This window comes from Vidua macroura, chromosome 7 (assembly GCF_024509145.1).
Source record: "Vidua macroura isolate BioBank_ID:100142 chromosome 7, ASM2450914v1, whole genome shotgun sequence".
NCBI classification, from domain to species: domain Eukaryota; kingdom Metazoa; phylum Chordata; class Aves; order Passeriformes; family Viduidae; genus Vidua; species Vidua macroura.
This window is the reverse complement of record NC_071577.1, coordinates 29,168,269-29,189,146: the sequence shown is the minus strand read 5'-3', so window position 1 is coordinate 29,189,146 and position 20,878 is coordinate 29,168,269. Positions and strand designations below refer to the sequence as shown.

Genomic DNA, 20,878 nt, shown 5'->3' with positions numbered 1-20,878 from the left:
GGGTCTCCTCTCCCTACTGAGAGCTGCCCTCACACCCTTCAGGAACCAGTCAGTGAATGTTGTGTTTTACTTTCCCTTGGGTTATTGCGACTGAATGAAAGAAAACAGTGAAGGTTAGGACTCATGCGTTTGTTTGCTTTATTAATAAGGTTCCAGACTTTCTGGAATAGAAAAGAAGATGCCGTATGCAGAAAATGTCAGTAAACTTTGTCAGGAGGGAAGGAATGCCATCAAGGCAGGAAGATGTGGAAGTGGTTCATGGAAAGCTGTTTAGACACTGGTCTCTTTGGAGCTGAGACCATGCTGTACCCTCAGTGGTATTCATACCTCACTAGGCTGAGAGCAGAATCCACCTCCAGCCCTCCCTTGGCTTCTTCCCTCCCTGCTCCCCACACTGTGCTGGCACCACTGCTCCACACTGGGACTCAGATCCAGGGATTGATCCATCTGAGAAGCAAACTGAAGACCAAAAAAAGGCTTTTTTCCCTCTCCCAAAGAAAGAACAATTCCCAGAGGGAGTTGCTCGCCTCCTGGCACTGCTGGTACAGGTGAGGGAAGAGGTACATTGTGTCTTGCAGGTGGGTGGAAGTGCATGGGGAGGCAGTGCAGCTCTCAGGGCAGGGCTATGTCACCCCAGAACCCGCTAGGGACACCTCGGTTGCTGAGAAGTGGGTGCCACAGCAGGTTTCTGCCTGCTGAGGAGCTTCTGCTGACTCTGTTTAGGGTGACCAAAAATCTCTATGCTAAGTGGTTGCCTTCAAACCATGATGTAGTTAAAACCCACAAATGTCCAAATGTTAGCATGCTCTAGAGTAGGGAGCAATCTTTGCCTGTTTAGAAAGTTCACCTGACACTTCTTTTCTAGCTTTATAGTGCTGCCAGTGAACTGCTGGAACATGCATGACTTGGCCAATGTATCCTCTAAAAGCCATTGAAAATGTTCCCTTTCCTTGCCCGAGGGCCCCTGGCTCCAGAGTCGAAGGGTTTCCTCCCTCTGCTTCTGGAGCTCAGGCTGCCCAGATTAAATCATGTATTGAAAAATTCCATAGCAGCTTCCGACCTCAATGAATAGCATATTCAAGGCCACTGGAAGGCTCTTGCATTTGTGTAGTTCAATGATTTTCAACCATTATTTTTATTTCCAGTAGAGATGGGAATCCCCCAAAAGTCACATCTATAGCCAGCTGGCCTGTGAAGAGCAATCACATTCCACTGGAGAGGAAATGACACAAGGAGCAACCTGGGCCCTTGCAGTGTCTCTGGGTCACCGGTTGAATGAAGCCTGCTGCAGCATGACCCCCTCATCCAGGAGGAGCCATGGGATCATGGGATTGCATCTGCAGTTGCTGGCATCTAAATCCCCACAGGTGAGGGGCAGAGGAAAACTCCTCCGGTCACATTTCTCTATGCCCAGCTGTGTTGGGTTGCACCTGGCAGAGATGCACTGTCAGGCCAGATCCAGCAAACAAGGGATGACCAACAGCAAAGGACAGCCCACAGGCTGAAACAGAGCCTCAGACCATCACAGGGGTGACAGCAGGGGAAGAAGTTACCTTTTACAAAATCACATTTCTTTTCACTCAAAGGTCATAGTCTGATTATTCCCAGCTCCCTGCTGCTGAGCTGGGATAACACTTGGTGTGCCACCCACAGCCTCCACTAAGAGACATCTCCCCATATCATCGTGTTCCTTCCTGTTTGATTCCTAGATCTGGGCAGTTAGCAAGCTGCTCAAGAAGGCCATCCCTCCCCTTTTGTAAATATTATCACAATCTGGCCTTTTTTTTCTGGAATTCCCCATGGATTCCCAGTCCTGCTGTACATTGCTGGCACCAATGGTTCGGACAGTTCTTCAATGCTGCTTATGTTTGGATTGCTGGATTAAAACCTTGTAAGTTTACTCACTGCTAAAGTTAGAAGAGGCCAAACAAGAAACCTGCAGGAAGAGGAACTTCAGAATAATGTATTTTATGCTTTTGAAGAAAAAAAGCACAGGAGGCAGGTATAATGATAAAATCAAAATGCTAGCCACTTCAAATAAATGGAAACTATTGAAAACTAGCTATGATGATTCGATATAAATCTGACTGCTTGACACTACTAAGTAGATGATGTCACTTTGGGTTTATTCTATTTATTTATCATAAAAATAACATTCCTGTCTCACCATTAATAATCTCCATGACTGCTACTGCTCACACTAGGTGTTATGAGCTGGACATTGCTGGATGCACTCAGCTTTCCCTTCAGTGTTACCACCTCACTACTGTTTGTGTCAAGAAAAGACCCTTCTCAAGAGGTGATTATAAATTGTGACCAGGTTTCTTATCCTTGTTTTGATAAATGAAAGCAGATGTTTGGAAGGATTCATCTGATTCACCAGTGTTTACAGCAATGGGATCACACTGGCACAACCAAGGGAGTTAGGATGCTTTGCACTCTATACCAAACAAATATTTATAAAAAGTCAAATAAGGAAGGCAGAGCTACACTGAAACTACTACAACCTTAGCCTATTTCACACTAGTATTTATATTTTTTACATCTTCAATCTATCTACAATAACCTGTCTTCAAGCCCACAAATTTCTTTTACAATGGGCAACATGTATCTATAGCACAAGGCTCTTAACTCAATTATTCTGTAGTAACGGTGTTATTTAGCTGATGCCTTATAAACAGACATGTCAGGAGTGGCTATTCCATTCCCTGCTCAGGGTCAGCTGAGAGCAAATCCACCTTGAATTTCAGTGTCAGAGGAACTCATGTCCTGAGATGAACCAGCAAAACTCTTTTATGGACAGGGTAAGGTTGCATTTATATGAACATGTGCAGAGGCTGGGTAGTAACTTTGTGTCATCCTGGTTCTACAGAGAGGAATGAAGATGGTTTGTGTGTTAGACTTTTTAATCTCAGTTAATTGATTGCCAATTCATCTGAGGCAGTTAATGATTTGGAGAAGTTGATGGGATGTTTGTCTCAGGACATAATTATTTCTGTCATTCCTTCCTCAAGCTGAAACTAAATGTTGGTTAATTGGCACTGATTGATTAAAGTAGAACAATAGAAAAAATTTCCTCTGAAAGTATGCGCTTGTCTTTGCTATGAAATACGGGAGTGCTTCTAGTCTGAGACAAAATCCTACTGAAGACAGCAGTTTCTGCTCGGTACAGTGAGCTTTAATTATATCCTTGGTATTTGTTGTCTCTTTAGTCCAACTGCTGTTGGACAGTCAGACTTAGAGGAGGCAAGAAATGGGTCATTTTTCTCATGCTGTAGCCAGCAGTACTGAATATTGTGCATCTGAACTGCTGCTGACCTCCCCCAACTACATCATGGGAAAAACTGAAGTAATGGCCCCCAGGAGGGCTGTGCAGTGAGGTTAGCTATTGCACTATGAAAACAAACCCACAAGCCTTCTTTTGCAAGTGCAGGTGCAGCAATTTTGTGCTTTGGTCACTGGGATTGTCTTATTTGAGGGTATTCATTCAAATAGTCTTGTTTGTGACCTCAGATGCTATCCTATTCCTTTCTGGCAAGTCTTTATCCACAGCACAAGAGTACCTCAGTGGGCAGATGATTTGTGTATTAGAGACTTGAAATTGGTGATTTCAGTCTTAAAAAATTGGAAACTACAGTATCTTAAACCATTGCCCTGGGTTGTGTAGGCCTGTGTAGACCTGTGCTGAAATTGTCACATTTCTATTGGTCCCACGCAGGTTATTTTAAAGTTATATCAACGTGCCCACTGTTATGTGGAAAATAAAGTCTCTAGATTAGATATTAGGATATCAGGAAAAGGTTCTTCCACTAGAAGGTGACTGGACACTGGAACAGACTTCCCAGGGAAGTGGTCACAACACTGAGTCTGCCAGAGCTCAAGAAGTGTTTGGACAATGTCCTCTGGCACATGGTGTGATTCTTTGGATGTCCTCTGCAGGAACGGGAGCTACACTCGATGATCCTTGTGCATCCCTTCCAACTCAGGATATTCTGTGTTTCTGCAATTCTTCCACGTGCACATTTTTGACATTCCTGTAACTCCATTACTTTTTGTCAAACAATTCTTAAGTTTATCCCTGGATGCATAAGAAGAAAGTGAAATTACAGACTTCAGTACTGCATGTCCCACCTTGAAAGAGATGGCTTCTCCCTGGTCCTACTGTATAGCTGCTAAGGAGACCTAGACTGAGCCTCATCACCCTGGGATTTATTCACACACCCACCATTGTCTTGGTGATGTCAGTTTGCCCTTAAGTTTCCTGCAATGTGAGATGACTTGGTCATTACCTAATGGTGATGGGATATTTGCATGTGTAAGGTGCATCCACACTCTGTCTCATCATATGAAGTTAATACAAATGTATTAACTCATCAATACAAATGTGTTAACTTGCCCTACAGGACTTGAAGAGACAAGAGATGGCACCTTGTATAAGCTGAAAATCTGGGATATCCTGGGGGAGAAAGAAATATTGAGGAAATAAATGCATTTGTAACTAGCAGTAGAGGTCAGTCTCCACTCACCTCACCTTACCTTACCTTGTAGGGAACTTGGGAGGCTTCATTATTTGACTAGGGAATTGCTCTGCAAACAGAATAAAAAAGAGTCCTAGAATTTGTTTATAAAAATTAAGGGAGTAACGTGTTATTAGAATAATTGTACAAATTACTGTCATTGCAAAATTGCTTTTATGTACAAATATTCCAGTTGGGAATAATTACAGTCAGACTACATGTAGCTAATAAAAGAAAACCACACCCCCTTTTCCAGTCTATCTTCTTAGTTATGAATTTGTTGTGTGAATCATCTAACTAGAGCATTTCTATAAGAAAAACCTCATTTGATGGAAGCTTTACTTTGAAGCTAAGAAAAAATATTATTATAATAATAATTATAATAATTGCCAATGTATTCTTGTATTTTGAGTTTTTAAACATAGGGTTTGTGAAGGACTATGATCTTGTAAGTTGTGATTCTGCTGGGGTACTAAGCATTCTCTGAATTAGGAACTATTGAAAGGTGTTTTGAGTACATGAAGCATCTTTAATTGTTTTCCTCTCAAAGAATTTAAAATGTCTCTAAAGTGTTTCAGGGAAAATGAGAGACTGTAATGTATTTCATGCTTAGTGCTGTCCTACAACAGATAAATGCCCTGGGGTGGAGCATTTGAGTACTTTCTACGTACTCAACTGTGTCTAGTAATTATCCTGGAATTATTTCATGTCTGAAGAGTTTACATTGGAGAGGATGTGGCTACTTGACACTGTTACTTTGCCAACTCCAGATTATAATAAAGCCTTTCCTCTAGAGTTAAAAATAACCACTTTTCAGCTGGCTTTTACACAGAAGTCTCACTGGGGCAGGACAGCACATGCAGTAGAGCAGCATGCAGACCTTTTACCATGAGTCTCTTCACGAAGTAGGAACTGTGGACATCCCACATGTGCTAGGGCATTACACATTTGGTAAAGACCTGGACATCGCCTTGAACAGGAAGGGGATTATGGAGCATGTACACTAAAACCTGGGTCAGGACCATAGTACCCCTTGCAGGATTTCATAGACTTGTTGAAATGTTGGTGGGAAATGACCTCTGAATGTCTCTAATCTAAACTCCACCTCAAAACAGGGCTGGAACCTACACTGGGCTGCATCAACCATGGCTCTGCTGCTGTCATCTTGAACACCTCCAAGGATGGAGATGCCACAGCCTCTCTGGTAGCCTGTTCCCGTCCTCTGGTGAAGAAGTTTTTGCTAACACTCAGTCTAATCTCCAAGTGACAGCTTGTGGACATTGCCTTGATCACTGCTGCTAATGAGAAGTGCTTGACTTCATCACCTTTTTTAATGCCTTTGTATAGCTGCTATTAGGACCTGTCTTGACCTCATCATCCTCAGACCCAGCAAGCCTAATGCCTTCAAGCTCTCCTCACAGGAGAAGTGGTCTATGCCCTGAGTGTTCCAGCAGTTCACCTGCTGGATCTGTCCAAATTCTCCACCTTGAGGAGGCTCAATACAGGTGCAGTTCCACCAGCACCAAGGAGAAGGGGCGATAGCTTTGCTTGATCTCATCCATTACGAGGAAAGGTTTGCCTCATTTGTGGCAAGGGGGAACTGTTGTTTTGTACTTAATCTTTCAACAACACTTGGGTCCTCCTCATTAGGGCTGCTCTGCAGTCAGCTAGTTCCAAGCCTGAACTGATGCTTGAGGTTACTCCAGCATGGTGCAGTGCAAAACTCAGTGAGGTTTCTCATGGCCTCAAGTTTCCCAAGGTCCTGCTGATCAAAGCACAGGTGCTCAGTATACCAACCACCCCACCCACTTTGGCAGTGCCTGCAAATCTCCAGAGGGAGCCTTCTGCCTGTTGTTCAGGCTTTTAGGACTCCCTTTCCATGAGTAGAGAGGACACAGCCTTGGTCTGTGGGATCTATGGACTAGACATCTTCTGGTACCTCTTCTGCTTTCCCACACCCACCCTTGGCAAAGCTGGCTGAAGCAGACAGTTCCTGCTGCAGCCTGGCTCCTGGCCTCTCCTTTCCATGCAACTTCTCCCTGCTGACACCAGTGTTTGGGGCAGGGTGGCAGACCAGGCTGGTGGGCGGATGTGGGATACACTCAGCCATCACAGATATTTTTGGCCCAGCTACAATTTTTCAGCTATAAAGCAAAGCTTCCTCAGGCAGCAGAGCTGTGAGCGAAGCTGGGCTGTTGTCAGCTCTGAGTGACAATGCTTCACCTCCTGCCACTGCTCCCCCCAAAGCACCAGGCAGTGACAGTCTGCCCTGCCCTGCCACCCTGGTGTGTGAGGGTGTGATGCATTCATGCTGCTCCAGCCAGGACAGGAGTGCAGCACAGACGGTGACCTGGGGCGGAGGGACCATAACTAACCCCCAGCCATGTTCTGGGCACAGCTGTTTGCAGAGTCAGTGTCTGCTGCTGGCCAAAAAGTACATTTATTTTTCTGCTGTTGTTTTTTTTTTTTTTTCCCTAAGTCATGTGCTGCTTTCTTACTTGTGCTGTTGGCTCCAGAGGTCTCTGTTGCAGCAATGTAAACACGGCTACTGTGTGTCCCCACGATTGCAGCCTGTAGCTCACAATGAGACAGCCAATGCCAATAGATGTATAATGAGCATTTAAAAAGCACTTATTTTGTCATCCAATCATCCATCTTCCTCATATTTTTTTTGTTTCCACAACAAAATTACTTTAAAATAAATGTTCACCAGGAAGTAAGAAAATTTTGATTCTGGTGATAAAATCAGGACAGTCAAAATGATTAATATGACATTGGGGAGAGCTTGCAAATGAGGCTTAATTTCTGTGGCAAAATTCCTCGTGGATACATCAGTGCTATGTTGTGCCTAGAAATTTAGTGGCAGCTGGAAATTTGATGGTGACCTCTGATAAGTAAGAAAATGGTGAGGGTTTTACTGAATGACTTGAATAAGAAAATAAGCCAGTCTGTGTGGTATTCTTCCTGATATTTGTTTTGCTACTAAGTTCAGTTAATGTGGTTCTCATTGTGTCAGGATGATTGTGTTGACAGCACATCACAACATATGAGCATCGGGGCATTTTGACTGTCAGGGAAGGGGACACATTGCTCCACAATCACGAGGTAGAGCAGGGAGGTGACTTTAATAGGATGGCTTTTGGAAGCCTTTGGCAGGAGAAGTCAGAGATTGTAAAGATAGAAAGAGTCCTGGTGAGCTTCTTTGCTCTCCTCTGTCAAACTGGCCACAGGACCTAAATGAATCCCTTTCTGTTCAACTTTTTTTTTTTTTTTTTTTTTTTTTTTTTTTGGGTGAAAAAAAATAGATTGTAATTATATCTAGGAAATAGGGATGGCGGGAGATGGCTTTAACCACAAAGTTTGGGAAAGTTATACTCATGGTTGGTTACATCACTGCAGTCTGTTCTTAGCCTCACTTTATTAACTTGCAGTGTTTATTCTGTGGCTCTTGTATCTTTGTTTTGAGGTTCAGGAGCATATTTTATGAAATGTTGATTTTCCATGTGAGTATTTATAAACTATGTTTGAGTCACCTGTTAATCTTCCTCTTGTAAAACCAAAATAAGTTCTGTGTTTCTGTCAGTATAATGCACACTTTCAAGACCTTTTTCAATCTCAGTTTTTCCAATTCAGTGTCCTCCTCCTTGGCTGTAACACCACAACTACATTCACACTCCTGGTGATAGCCACTGCCCAGAGCTTCTGTTCAGTAGAGGGCAATGGGAACACATCTAGGCTGGTTTCTATCTGAAAAGTGAACCAGCATGGAATAGATGAGGAGACCTTGAGGGTCAGTGGGCTACCTGTGAAAGCCTGTACTTGCAACTGGAAGCAGTCCCAAGCCCTGTCAAAGGCAAAGCAATGTATTTCCTAATTTAAAGGAATAAGGGCTGTGTAAAAGCTGTTCCTTTCTTCATTCATAATATCGCAGTTGATTAAAACCTCAGCTTTGCAGTCCTTTCTATTTTCTGGTGCCTTCAGTATTTTCCAGGGAAAGTTGAGCAAATTTAGCCAGTTATAGCCCAGTCACATTTCTTGGTTATATTGCAGAGCTTCGTTCAATATAACTCCCCAAGGATCCCCAAGCCAAAGGCTGGAAACCTGTGAGCTAAAATATACAGAAAAGCAACACAAAAGGCACATGCTGACTATTTTTTGTAAGAGCATATTCAGTGCTTGGTGACCATCTCAGTAAGTCTCTGCAGCTCATTTCAGATCCCTGCAGTTCATCCAGATTCTATGGTCTGTGCATCAGGAGGGAGATGGAGTAATCCCTGAATAACTGGCTGCTTTTGGGAGCGCTTTGGTACAGTACAATGTTCACCCTTGATCCTTTATCTGGGGCTTTGTGAACGCAAAATTGCTAAACTGATATAGAACATCCTGTTAGACTTGCCGGATGTTTGTGATGGAAGTCATAAAGGTATAGAGATGTTCTGTTTCTTTTCAGTTTCATGCAAGTGAAGTGTTTCACTTCTTTTACAGATCTGTAGCCATCTCTACAGTGTTATAATGCTCACATCCATTTAGACCCTTGGCTAATGGGAACATTGTTCTTCCAGAGCAGAAAGGGAACTGAATATGTGACTATATCTCAGTCACTTCACTGCAAATTCCGCTAGTTTGGTTCCAGGTGCTGAAAAGCTGATCAAAACCTCTTGACTCTCCAGTGAAGCAGATGAAAGATATTTCCCACTCAGTGCTTAGCAAAAGGGATTCCAATGAACAGTGAAGCAGCAGAATGAACTTTTGGACTGAACTCACTGGCACACTACTTGGGTTTCAAGGTACAAACATCCACAAGAAAAGACACTTTTTAAAAAATACCTTTTTTCAACACAAAAAGTATCCCAAGGTCCCTTCATAGCATTATCTCAAGTACAAAAATCCATCAAACAAAATAGTCAATCAATCCCTTTTAATCATATGATCAAAGTATTTTACCACGGCAAATTGAATAAACATCTAAAATGAGAGATGAAAAGCAATCAGCACAGGAAAGAAATTACTTTAATCTGGGAGGAAGTAGGAGAGTAAAGGGAAGTTTGGATGACAAAGCCATGGTGGAGAAGACTTCTTCACCGAGGGGTTGTGTTAAGATAAGAGGAAGAGCAGATGCTGGGAGCTCCAGAGAGGAGCAGAGGATGATTTGGCCTCTGTGATGTGATGGGTTCTGAAGGCCAGGAGAAGCTATTTGATGTTGTGGTACAAACTTCTGCACTGGGGGACGAGCAGCAGTTAGACCATAAAATGGCTGAGATTTCTTTCAGGAGAGGCAGACAAGGAAAAAAGAAGTCTTTTTCTTCATCAGATTTGGCTTAGAAAGGAATGGGAAGGACAGGAATGTTTAGAAGACAGAGCTGCTGCCAGAGTCTCTGTAAAATTAATTAGTAGATTTCACTTTATTTTCTGCATTCATCAACAGGCTAGAGAGGAAATGAGTGAGATTATTTTAAAGTAATTTTCACTCCAACATATGTACTTTCTAGAAGGATAGTAAAGAAAATATATCATACCAGACTTGGTGGGATCCTTTGTTCCATACAGTGTGGCAATTTACTTTTACATTGGACTTCATATTTCCCCAGTAGGTGCAGCAAACTACTTAAACTGTGGAAGGATATTTACTATTTAGAAAAGTCCTTGGACGGCTCTGCAAACTTTGCCTTGTTTCTCTGTCCAAGAGCTATATATAGTCTTTGCTTAATCAAGGTCTCAGATGTTGTGTGAGCAGAGCTAAATATTTTCGAGTATAAAAAAGATAACTCCAGCCATTTTGCTTTGCTAGAGCCAGTGTTTGTCTAACTGTGTAGTAACCGAGGATACCATAAAGGACATTGATTTGTGCAATTTCTTACTCTGAAATTAATAGAGACAAGCAGATATAAGCAATGCATCCTAAAAACTTTTAGACTCATAACATCTCTGTAAAGCTGCTTAGTTACCTTTCAGGCTACCTTGTTCTTTACCTCAAGATACAAAAAAACCAATGCCTTTAGTTATATTGCATCTGACTCTATTGGGCTTGACCTAACTATGATCTGTAAATGCTATGACAATAGCAATATTCTATAATCATGGCAGAAGAATAGAAAATTCATCTGTCTGAAAAAACTCATCCAACGGTGAAATCTGACAGTCAGTGCTGACAAGTACTATGAGTAAAGTGCCTTTTTCTCAGCTGAAATTTGACCAGGAACCTCAGGGATAGGAAGCCTTCTCCTAAAGAACTGACTGAAAGATGTTTAATGATTCAGAGTAACTAAGGATCTGTTTCAATTTCTGCTGGTGGATAGACAGTGTGAAATGACTAAACAGGGAGTCCCTCTACCCTTTTGTTCCCCCCACCTCCAAACTATCAGACCAGAGAACGACTGGTGGGACATGAAAGTGCCCTGAGAGCACGTGGTTAGGAAAATGACAGCCATGGGCATCTTTGTGGGTGAGGATCAGGATCTGCAATTTGAAATGGAAAAGAAACAGATTTCTCCGTACTGTGTGGGGGTTGAGATAGAAAGGACAGGAGGGTTTCAATGGGCGAGGGGTGAGCTTAGTTTCTGACACTATTCTCCTCTTCATCCACCTCCTCTGGCAAACTTTGCCTCTTGCTCTCTCAATTGGAAAATACCCCCTGACACAAAGGGGGTTAACATGAGGCACAGGGGAGAGGAAGAGACAGCAGGGAGCTAAAGCCATCAACTGTGGTTCATTTAAAGAAAACAGGGACCTCCGAGGAACCTGAGCAGGACTTTCACACTGGTGTAGGATGGAGCGGCTCTGTTTTAATCACAGTTCAGAGGCCAGGCGGCAGCTTCAGCACAGCCGGGGATCGCCCCGGGGTTGCCGTGCCCGCCCCCCTGGCCCCCCACGACCCCTCACAGCTCGCTCCGCGCCAGGCCCGTCCCTCGGGGCCGGCGCTCCGCCCCGGGGCTGCGCGGCCCGTGCCCGCCGGGGGCCGGGGCTGGCGCTGGGGCGGGCCGGGGGAGGGCTCGCCCGGCTGCGGCGCCCCGGCCCGGCCAACCCGCGCCCGCCGGGGCTGAGCCATAAAAGCGCCGGGAGCCGGCGGGGCCGCGGCTCCAGCTGGCGGCAGCCGTGCCGGGCACCCGTGGGGTGGGCAGCGCGGCCGCCGCTCCGCAGCGCAGGGACCGCCGCCGGCCGCCCCCAAGATGCTGTTTTGGCACACGCAGCCGGAGCATTACAACCAGCACTCGACCGGCAGCTACCTGCGGTGAGTCCGGGCGGCAGCAGCCCTGGCACGGGGTGGATGTTCGGTCGGGTGCCCCCGGCCGCCTGCCCGCCGGCTTCCCTCCCGGTGCCCCGCCGCGCCGCTCCCTCTGTCTGAGACACCGTTTTCCTTTTTTTGCTTTCTTTTTTTCCTTCTTTATTTATTTTAGCGCCTAGTTAGGCAGCTCTCTACAGCGTTGCTTTTTTGCTTGTGCCCGGTTCCTTCTCCGGGCTGGGTAGCGCAGCTCCAGGGGAGGAGGTGCGGCAGCGGCGGAGCGCTGTCAAAGGTCTGAGGAAAACGCCTGTTGGCAAATTGAGAAGGCACCCAGTTTTCTGGGGATGGGATTTCTTTCTCTGCGTTTTAGGACGATGTGTGAAAAGCGCAGAATTTCACTTTCTGAACTTGCCTAAACCAGCTTTTTCCTGCCTCCGCACAGTTGCGTTCAATTAAATGTGCCTAATTTAAGTACAAGGGCTGCTAAACAATAGTCTGTGACATGTGTAGCGCAAACCCGTGTTTCCTCCCTCCAAACGATGTCAAAGCAGGCAACTTTGGGAGTTCCCTTTTTGCTGAGTGCTTGTGAATTATTTCCTTTCTGAAGATGTAAAGCTCAGCCGTCAGCTGGTGGCGATTGCTGGAGTGGGATTTTGCTGAATTGTGGCAGTGGAGAACCTGGCTGTGGCCCAAGAACCCTGACTTTCAAATGTACCCCCAAATAACCACTCTTGAGAGAACATTGAGTTTGTCTGGGGAAGCACTTTGAATGCAGATAATACTTCTCTCAAGGAGACATGCTATCTTGACTATTCCTGCTGCCTATCAGTGTACTTGCAAAGGAATTTTATTTTGGACTAAATAATAATCTCCCATTATCAAATGATATAATATTGGGAGATCCTTGCCTTCTGGCAGCTTTTTCATTTCTTCGTAGAAGATTCTTCATCTCCTCCCACTATGTCAATAACTCAGTTTCACAACATGTATGTGGCAAAAGTCTTGTTCTCTTGCTTTGCACTTGCAAATCTGATTAGTTTAGGACAGTGAAAATGGTACGAGCAGAGGAGCATCAGCATATTCTCCATTAGAGAGTGTTTACGGTGGTCAGGCTGCTGCATTAACTCCATGGATTTGTAGCAGGAGTGCTACAAGATCATTAGGTCTAGGTCAGGCTTTACTCCACAGTTTAAATTCTCTTTAATGGGCCAGAAAACATATTGGCTTATTTTTGCTGGCTTGATGCTATCTGGGAGGTAAAGGCTATCTGTTCTGTCAGGAAAGCTGCTGGTATGGAGGTGACCTGTTGGTGTTTCAGGAACAAACTTCAGCTTTAGTGAGTATCTGCCTCTGTTAACATGGTGGGTTTGATCTGGGATTAAAATCCCTATAACTACTTTTATGGCAACAATGCCCCCAGGTGTTTTCAGGGGAGGTTGGTTGAACAAGACCCTTGTTTCTTTATGTAGAGATGGCTAATTCTGGCCAATTTACTTTCCATGAGACTGTGTCAAGACATGCATTTTTAACGGGGGCATTTTTCTGCTGAGCAATGCCTTTCTGAAGGCTTTCCATACCCCCTTGTAGTGACTGTACAAGAAACTGAGATAGTACAATATTTGACGTTGCTGTAAGAAAATTTTGTGTAAGTTATATTTTGCAGAGATCGAGAGCTTTCTGTCTATTTGAGACATCTGTGTAAGTTCTGCTGTACCTCAGTGGTATTTGTAGCTGGAGCAAGATGATGCTACAGAAAAATTCTTGCAAATTTTCATTCATTTTTAATGGAAATGCAGTATGTGTTTTACCCTCTGTTCTGTCAGCTGACTGAACTCTCAATTAACTTCCTTTCCTTCCAGGTATGCAAACTAATTGTTGTTTAAGTCCAGAACTGTAAATCTTTTAGCATAAAGGTGAAAATTGGGAGAGTTTTAAGGAGTTCAGTGTTTCATTTCTTTTAAGGATAGGAACTGCTGTAAAAGCCTGTTTTTCCCTAAACTTGATTTGCAACTTTTGAGTGAAGAGTTGAATAAGTGTTGTGATGGCTTATATACTTAAAAATTCTTTTGACCTTATTCTAAGTTCCCAACACTTATAATAAGGTTGAATGCTTAAGAAGGTCTTGACCCAAAGCAGTTATACTACAGGCCATTAGTTTAAATGCTTTAGGAATAAAAATATTATTAACTTGTGTGGCTTTGTTAGAGCTTTAATGTGGTGAAGTTTTCCAGAAACCAAGTCATGGATTCCTCCATGCTTGCAGAATTCAGCAATCAGACAGCTGTGCTGGCAGGTGTAGGGGTGCAAAGAACCTGATGTGAAATATGGTATTTAAATTTTGACTTCCCCTTGCCTAAATATCTCGGCTGTTTCAGGTGACTGTATGTACAAATTCCTCGCCCCTAACTGTTAAACCCAGGCCAGATTTTGTGCACTGTTTCTGCTGAACTGCAGAGGTTCTCGGGCGCTGGAGTTTTTGACCTGCTCTCATCTGTAAAGCCATAGGCATTCAGAGAACATTGTGCAGAGCAGGTTAGGAGCAAATGTTGGCATCCTTAGGAGCAAATGTTGGCATCCGGGCTGAGTGAGATGACTCCAGGCTGAGTGAGATGACTCCGGAGCAGTATCAGATCCTGCATGTGTATGGAGCAATGCTATCTATTTCAGAAATCTACTGCAGGCATTTCTGTCACTTCATTGCTGTAGTAAATCATCGCTAAGGGAAAAAAACCCTCTCTGTGGCAGCAGTTAGGCAAGAGCTGTGATTATGTCAGTAATGCCAGGAAGCAAATGGGGCTGGATGCCTTCGAGTGGCTGATAATACTGGGGAAGTGGGGTTGGAAGAGAGAATGGAAACAGAGATGGGTGTTTCTTTTCTTCTATCTGCTCCTAAAACGGCACAGTTTGCTCTCTGTCATTGTTTTCCATTAAACAGGAGTAACTGTGTTTGAACCAGGCACTTGAGCAGTTTACTCTAAACTGCTGCACTGTTTCACTGATGACCTGGGTAACCTTCAAGGTTGTGAGTGCTATGAATGGATCATTAACTGAACAGGCAAGGAAAAAATTCATAATGTCCTTTCAGGGTTGCGTGCCTGTACGTGCTGGATGGTTTTTCTTAGAGCATTTTGTGTATGGGGTGGTCAAAAGGAGCAGAACTGCAGCCTGTGTAAAGATAATCTCAAGTCTTCACACATGTGGAAGAAATAGAGGAGAAAAAGAATCACTCATTCTGAATTGTCACCGTGTTCAGTATAATCCTCCTAATTTGGAAGAGTATTAATGTTTTAAGTAGGTGGACACAATGAGCAGCAGCGTTAGTGGCATAGGAAGGCTAATGTGGTTCTTCAGTATCAGACAGGCTGAGATAAAGATGCTTATTCCTGGCATCTCATTTTGTACTAATCAACTCATCATTTGTTGAGCTCTCAGCCTTGCTAATACCAGTTCTGCTTGGGGATTAGTGTGGGTTGGGATCAGCCTGGGACTAAATCAGCAGGCAGGCCACTATCAGCGTTTTGTAAAGAAGTGGGAGCTGGGGCTTTGTGCAGGTCCTAATGAAGCTGCTCCCACGCACCTGTGTGTGCCTTTACAAAGGTAGCCCAGTGCTGACTTAAGAGCTTTGTGATTCCTTGGGACCAGGTTTACTAGAATGCAGGGAGATATTATGAATAAATTAATCCAGCCATTCATGCCATCATTTACCTGAGTATCTCCTTTGTACACCAGAGCTGTGTCTACTTCTCACCCATGGCTGCTACTTGAAGACCTTTTACTGATCTGACATTCGGCTGTCAAAGTGCCTTTTCCTGCCTTTTTTTTTTTTTAAGGCTTTTATCTGAGAACTCTTTATCAAATATGTCCACTAGGACGAAGGATCTATTTTGATATTTTTTTTTTTCCTCATCAAGAAGATTGCTTAACTGAAAAGTAAATCTGATTTATTTCTTAAAAACTTGCATTAATTCTCAGACATACTCTGTTTTGCCAGGGCTATGTTCTTCTGTGTGCAGTGCTGATACCCTAGATGCAGAAGTTGCCTGGTTACATTAAACAGGCCAAATTCTTCCTCTTTTAGCCATTTTAACCAGGTGTTTCTCCAGAGACCACCCCCATTGTCTCAGCTAATGAGAACCAGATGCAGATTGAGGCTAGAATAGTCCATAAACTTTTTTTGACTGTGTATAACTTGTACATTGCAGAGATGTCCTTGCGCTGCCGATCTTCAAGCAGGAAGAGCCGCAGCTGTCTCCTGAGAACGATGCCAAACTGCCACCCTTCCAGTACGTCCTCTGCACAGCCACCTCCCCCGCCGTGAAACTGCACGAAGAAACTCTGACCTACCTCAACCAAGGTAGGGTCTGCAGTGCACTGAAGGAGAGGATATTTCCTGGGAACAGTTCATGAGATTTGATCCCATACTTTGCCTTACTGGGAGGGCAGTAGGATTGGAAAAGAGGGATAGAAGTGGGGAGGGGGGTGGAGGAAAGGAGGAATATTTAATTTTCTGCATTTAGATAGCAGATTATCAACTATTTTAAAATAATGAAATACCACTGATTTAACTGTTGACTTAAGGCAGTTCCCTTGGCAAAGTACTGGCTTGATCTCAGACAACTTAAGCTGCAGCCTCCTGCCTTCATCTCACAAGGCCAGACTGATGAAGCAGATTGGACTGGGTAGGGCTCTTACCACTGCAGGTCCCCCAGCACTGCTGGAGGGCATAGCCAGGGAATGATTTAGCAGGTATCCAAGGGCTGCTCTGAGGTCTGGGCAGAGTGACATCTTTCCAACAGGCTGGCTGGTGGCTCTGCTCAGTGCCTAACTTGACAAGTTGCAAGGGTTCAGGGCAGCAAGGTCTTCTATAGCCAACCTCACAGAATAGTTCATACTCCTGGATAAACACTTTGTTTCTCTGTGTTCTTTTCTTTTCCCCGCTTTGGCAGCATTTGTGCAGACACATCTGTTGTTGGTGTTTGGCTGTCACTTTGCAGGACCTCCTGTGCATGGGTCTTGAGGGGATCAGACCTCTCAATACACAGATTACGCTAAAACATATTTTCACTCAGTTTCTGCCAGGCTGTAAAAAAAGGGCCTAACAACAAGCTGAAGGCTGTCTGCCCTCTTACTGAGATCCTCTCCTGCCTCAGGATACTGCTGAATCTCTTTAAGTTTCATGCACTGAGTGGGATGCTCACTTGGGTGCCTCCCTGGATAGGTTTCTCTTAACGCTGGTAGAAATCGGAGCCCTGACCTCCCTTGGACTCTGACCTCAGGTGCAGCTGGCTGCTGGATCTGTGTTGACAGCTGGTAGACCCATAGAACCCCCACAGAAAGATCAGTGATGTACTGCAGGCTCTACCCAAGGAACCAGGTATTTCTGTCATGTAAGCTGGCACTGTTCTGTCTCTCAGGATTAAAAAATGCTTGGGATATGTGACTGTCATCTCAGTTTATTCATCTAAACACAGCAGATCCCAGGAGGTTATAATGGGGCAATATCAATTGTGAGATTGAGATGAGCCTTCTATGAAACACAATTCTTTCCTGTATTGGAATAAAAGATTTTTTTAAAATGTTGACAGCCAAGTATTTTAGCATACTAGAAGCAGTGCCTACTTTTTTTACCTTGGCAGGGACAAAGTTAGACAACTCCTAATGCAATACCATGAGATTTTTAAAAAAACTGTATGACTGGAGCAATCCATGTTTTCCTTTGCAAAGTAAGACTGTTACTGCCTTTTAGATAGACCATGTTGTGTTGGCTTTGTCCTGCTTACTATTGCAAGGAGTTGTCTACTGCTACATCTTGACACTGCTTCCTGTTTCATTGTCATTTCTTGGATATCATCTATCTTTCATCCCTCGTCTTTGCAGAATACAGAAGAGCATGAAGCTGGGCAGGCCTGGAGGAGCAAAGCAGGGATGAGGCTGGCAGGAGCTGTGCAGAGGGGCTGAGTTGGGAAGCTGGAGTATCTGGTTTCTGTTAGTGGGCTATTGGTGAACATTGCCATGGGTCAAAAAGGGATGAGGATTTAAAGGCTCTGTCAGAAAATGAGTCCCCTTAGTAGAGTTATGTTCTATGAGTTTGAGGAGGTGCATGAAGGGGACCTTCAGGCAACTGAGGTTTCTGGAACCAATGCTTGTGACATGGGAGAAGAACTGGCTGAGTCCAAAGCACTGTGACCTAGCTACAATGCCACATCTTGTGAAGCAATTTAAGACTATTCCTTATACCTTATCAGTTTGTGCTGGACACCTCTTGCACCTTAACCTCCCTCTGTGTTTATCATGGATTGGCCAAGCACTGTTACATAAAACTTCCCTTCTTGAGTGTTGTGATGGATTACTTTAGCAAATGGGTAACTTCATTAATGAATGTCCCTCTGCCCTGCCTGTGTGTCAGTCATGGCTGGCTTGTAGTAAGATAGATACAAAGACAGTGGCTGTCCCAGCAGCACCAGCAAAGCAATTCACATCCAGTGTGGTTACTTTCTCAAATTGTGAGTAAGGACTTCGGTGTTTTCTCCTTGCTGGGTGATTCTTGCCACTTGCCGTTCAAATCTTCCTTCTCAGCTTTAGCTCTTCACCACTCAGTTATGACCTTTTGTCACTGTGAAGCAGCTCTGCTTCCTGCCCTGAAACACATTCTCCACACATGACTGGTTCAGTGGTGATGAGTGGACCAGCTCAGGAATGTCCATATGCAGAACTGACTGCATGGAAGAAAGCTCCGTCAGACCTGGCCTATGGGCTGTGGAAAGCTGGAAGTACGGGGTAGCAAATTGAAGGCCAAGTTGCATAGCAGAGATAGAAGAGGAATCAGTGGAGAGTTTCATGTGAGATCTGAAAAGACTTCATGTGGTCTAGGAAGGAGGACTGTCCAAGTGGCTGTGTTTGTGTACAGGTGGAAGAAGGCTCCAGGCATGTGAGGCATAATGGCTTCTCTTGAGCCTTGCTTCTTGCAGGATAGACCCAGAGGTCTATCAGTGGTGTTGAGGAGGAAGAGGTCTTTGGCCTGGACTCTCCTCATGGATGGGGGCTGAGAGGACTCTGGAGCTGGAAACCAGAGACCAGTGTTTGCACAAAGGGGCAGGGGAAGGATTTGCGAGGGAGCATAATGGAGTGAGCTTAGCTGTTAAGTTGACTTGGGGACATTCAACAGTGGCAGAGTCCCAAGTTTGTCTGCTCCAGTTTGAAACCATGAGTGTTCTCTGGCCACAACTCTAGAACCAGCCTGTAAATGAGGTAACTAGAGTCAAATCTGTAGCTTGGTTTCCAAAGACTGACTCATTACACTTGTCAGTCCCAATCTCTTTCCTCTCCTGCCTTCCCACATTCCTTGGGAAACTGGAGCCAAATTGAGCACAGCATTAGTTTGTTGATCCTTAGGGCAGTTCCTTCATTTAGAGGTCTTTACAGGATCTCAGGAGGATTACTCATCTGATGGGACAAAGTACAGGCTTATTAGTATGGTGTCTCAATACCACTCCACCTTCAGTCTATGAGACTGGTAAAGGTGCTGTCCTTGCACTGCAAGCTGCTGCTGGCATTTCTCCTTTGGTCGGGGATCACATCTGTCAACAGAACTACACTGTCCAGAAGTCTGCAGCACAAACATCCTAACGGTTCTGGAACTAGCCTGCCTTTTTTGCACTGTTTCAGTGTCTCTTGTGGATAGGGATTTTCAAACAAACAATCAACCAGCAACCATATTACAAACCACTGCTTCAGCAAGATGGCTTGATGCAGTGCATATTTCATGGTCTGCAGTCATATGGGGTGTGGCTTGACCATGGCTGGTTGAAACCAGTTTCAAACATGGACACAAATGGATGCAAGGAAAGGTGGTTCGAGAAATTGCAGCAGGAGGAATGTGGAGGAAACAAGTACTGTGTACAGTAGATCTGAATGCTAATAAATGTGAGGAATGAAGTAGTTATTTTAAAAAACAAAATGTCAAAAATCACAAAAACCTGAAAGTCGTTGCCCAAGGGACTCAGCTTGTAGTGCCAGAACCACATGTGGACTGTGAGCTGTTCAAGTCATGATTTTGTTTCATGACCAGTGTTGGGCTGGCTCAGAACTTCAGTTGTTAATTACTTCAGCTAGAGGGAGGCTAAGTTTGGTGGCAGAGGGTGACTGAGAGCTGTGTGAGAGATCCAGCCCAGTGTTCCAGTGGTACTTCAGAGTAACTTGCGGTCATCTGCCTGTAAAGTGTTCTTGGGCTCTGTTCAGCTCTCCCGATCTGCAGTGTGTGACTTGTGGTTCTTGGCTGTGCAAAGATTTTAGTGTACAGCTGGCTAGAGTTTGGAAGGCTGGACACCTCTGCTTTATGGTGTCTTCCAGGAGTCAGCCTTAGCGCCAGTCCTAGATGGTTCAGAAGACAAGCCAAAAACCCAGGCCATGAGGGAAAACCACTAATATCTGAGAGAACGTGTGATTTTGGGAGTGTTGCTGTAGAGGTGCATTAGCAAACAATGCCTCATAAACCTAATGATGGACTTGAGTCTGGGTCACACCTAACAAAAGCCCAAATTTCAACCCCAGGGTGCCAAGGCATATATCCAGGTTCAAGATATGTGTGCATAAACTGGTACATTTTAAATGGTGCTGCCTTTAAAATCTGTTGGGTGTTGTCCTGCCTCAGCTCAAGTGCAGATGTGCTCCGGTTGCTTCTCCAAAGAAAGGTGCAGGAAGCACTGGGCAAGAGGCTGCTTTGGAGTAGATGCCTAATTGTTTGGGTAGGAGATGAAATTGCTTACAGGAGGGGGAAGAAGAGAGCCTTTGCCTCCCTTAAAAACTCTAAAGCTCAAATTTAGTTGCCTAATCCACAGCAAGAGAACCCAGTTTTAAACACTGAGATTTACAGTAAATGAAAAAAGCTGTTTTATATTGACGTTAACTCCTACGTAATTGAGTTTTTATGGGGTCACAACTGCCTGGATGTTTATACTTTTCCTGGAATGGTTCTTTATTTGCCTAAATGAAGTGTAGAGAAGGCTGAGTGACCAGCTCTGGCTGGGTGTGCTTCTGGTTTAATTATAGCTCTGTTTATGGGGATATTTTTGCTTTGTCCCGTGCTAGGAGCTACCTCTTTTCCTAACAGTGACTGCCATCACTGACCAGGCCCTGGGCATAT

General features: G+C 44.4%; 1 protein-coding gene across 1 annotated transcript in view; it reads left to right on the top strand.

Annotated features, from left to right (window-relative positions):
• The first annotated feature begins 11,577 nt into the window (after positions 1 to 11,577).
• The window catches only part of TFCP2L1 (transcription factor CP2 like 1), a 35,444-nt gene continuing 26,143 nt past the window's right edge, over positions 11,578 to 20,878 (top strand). Inside the window, exons 1-2 of the mRNA XM_053982481.1 lie at positions 11,578 to 11,745; positions 15,939 to 16,090. Coding sequence (XP_053838456.1) covers positions 11,684 to 11,745; positions 15,939 to 16,090 — 214 coding nt within the window. The 5' untranslated portion in view covers positions 11,578 to 11,683. The remainder of the gene's footprint in view (positions 11,746 to 15,938; positions 16,091 to 20,878) is intronic.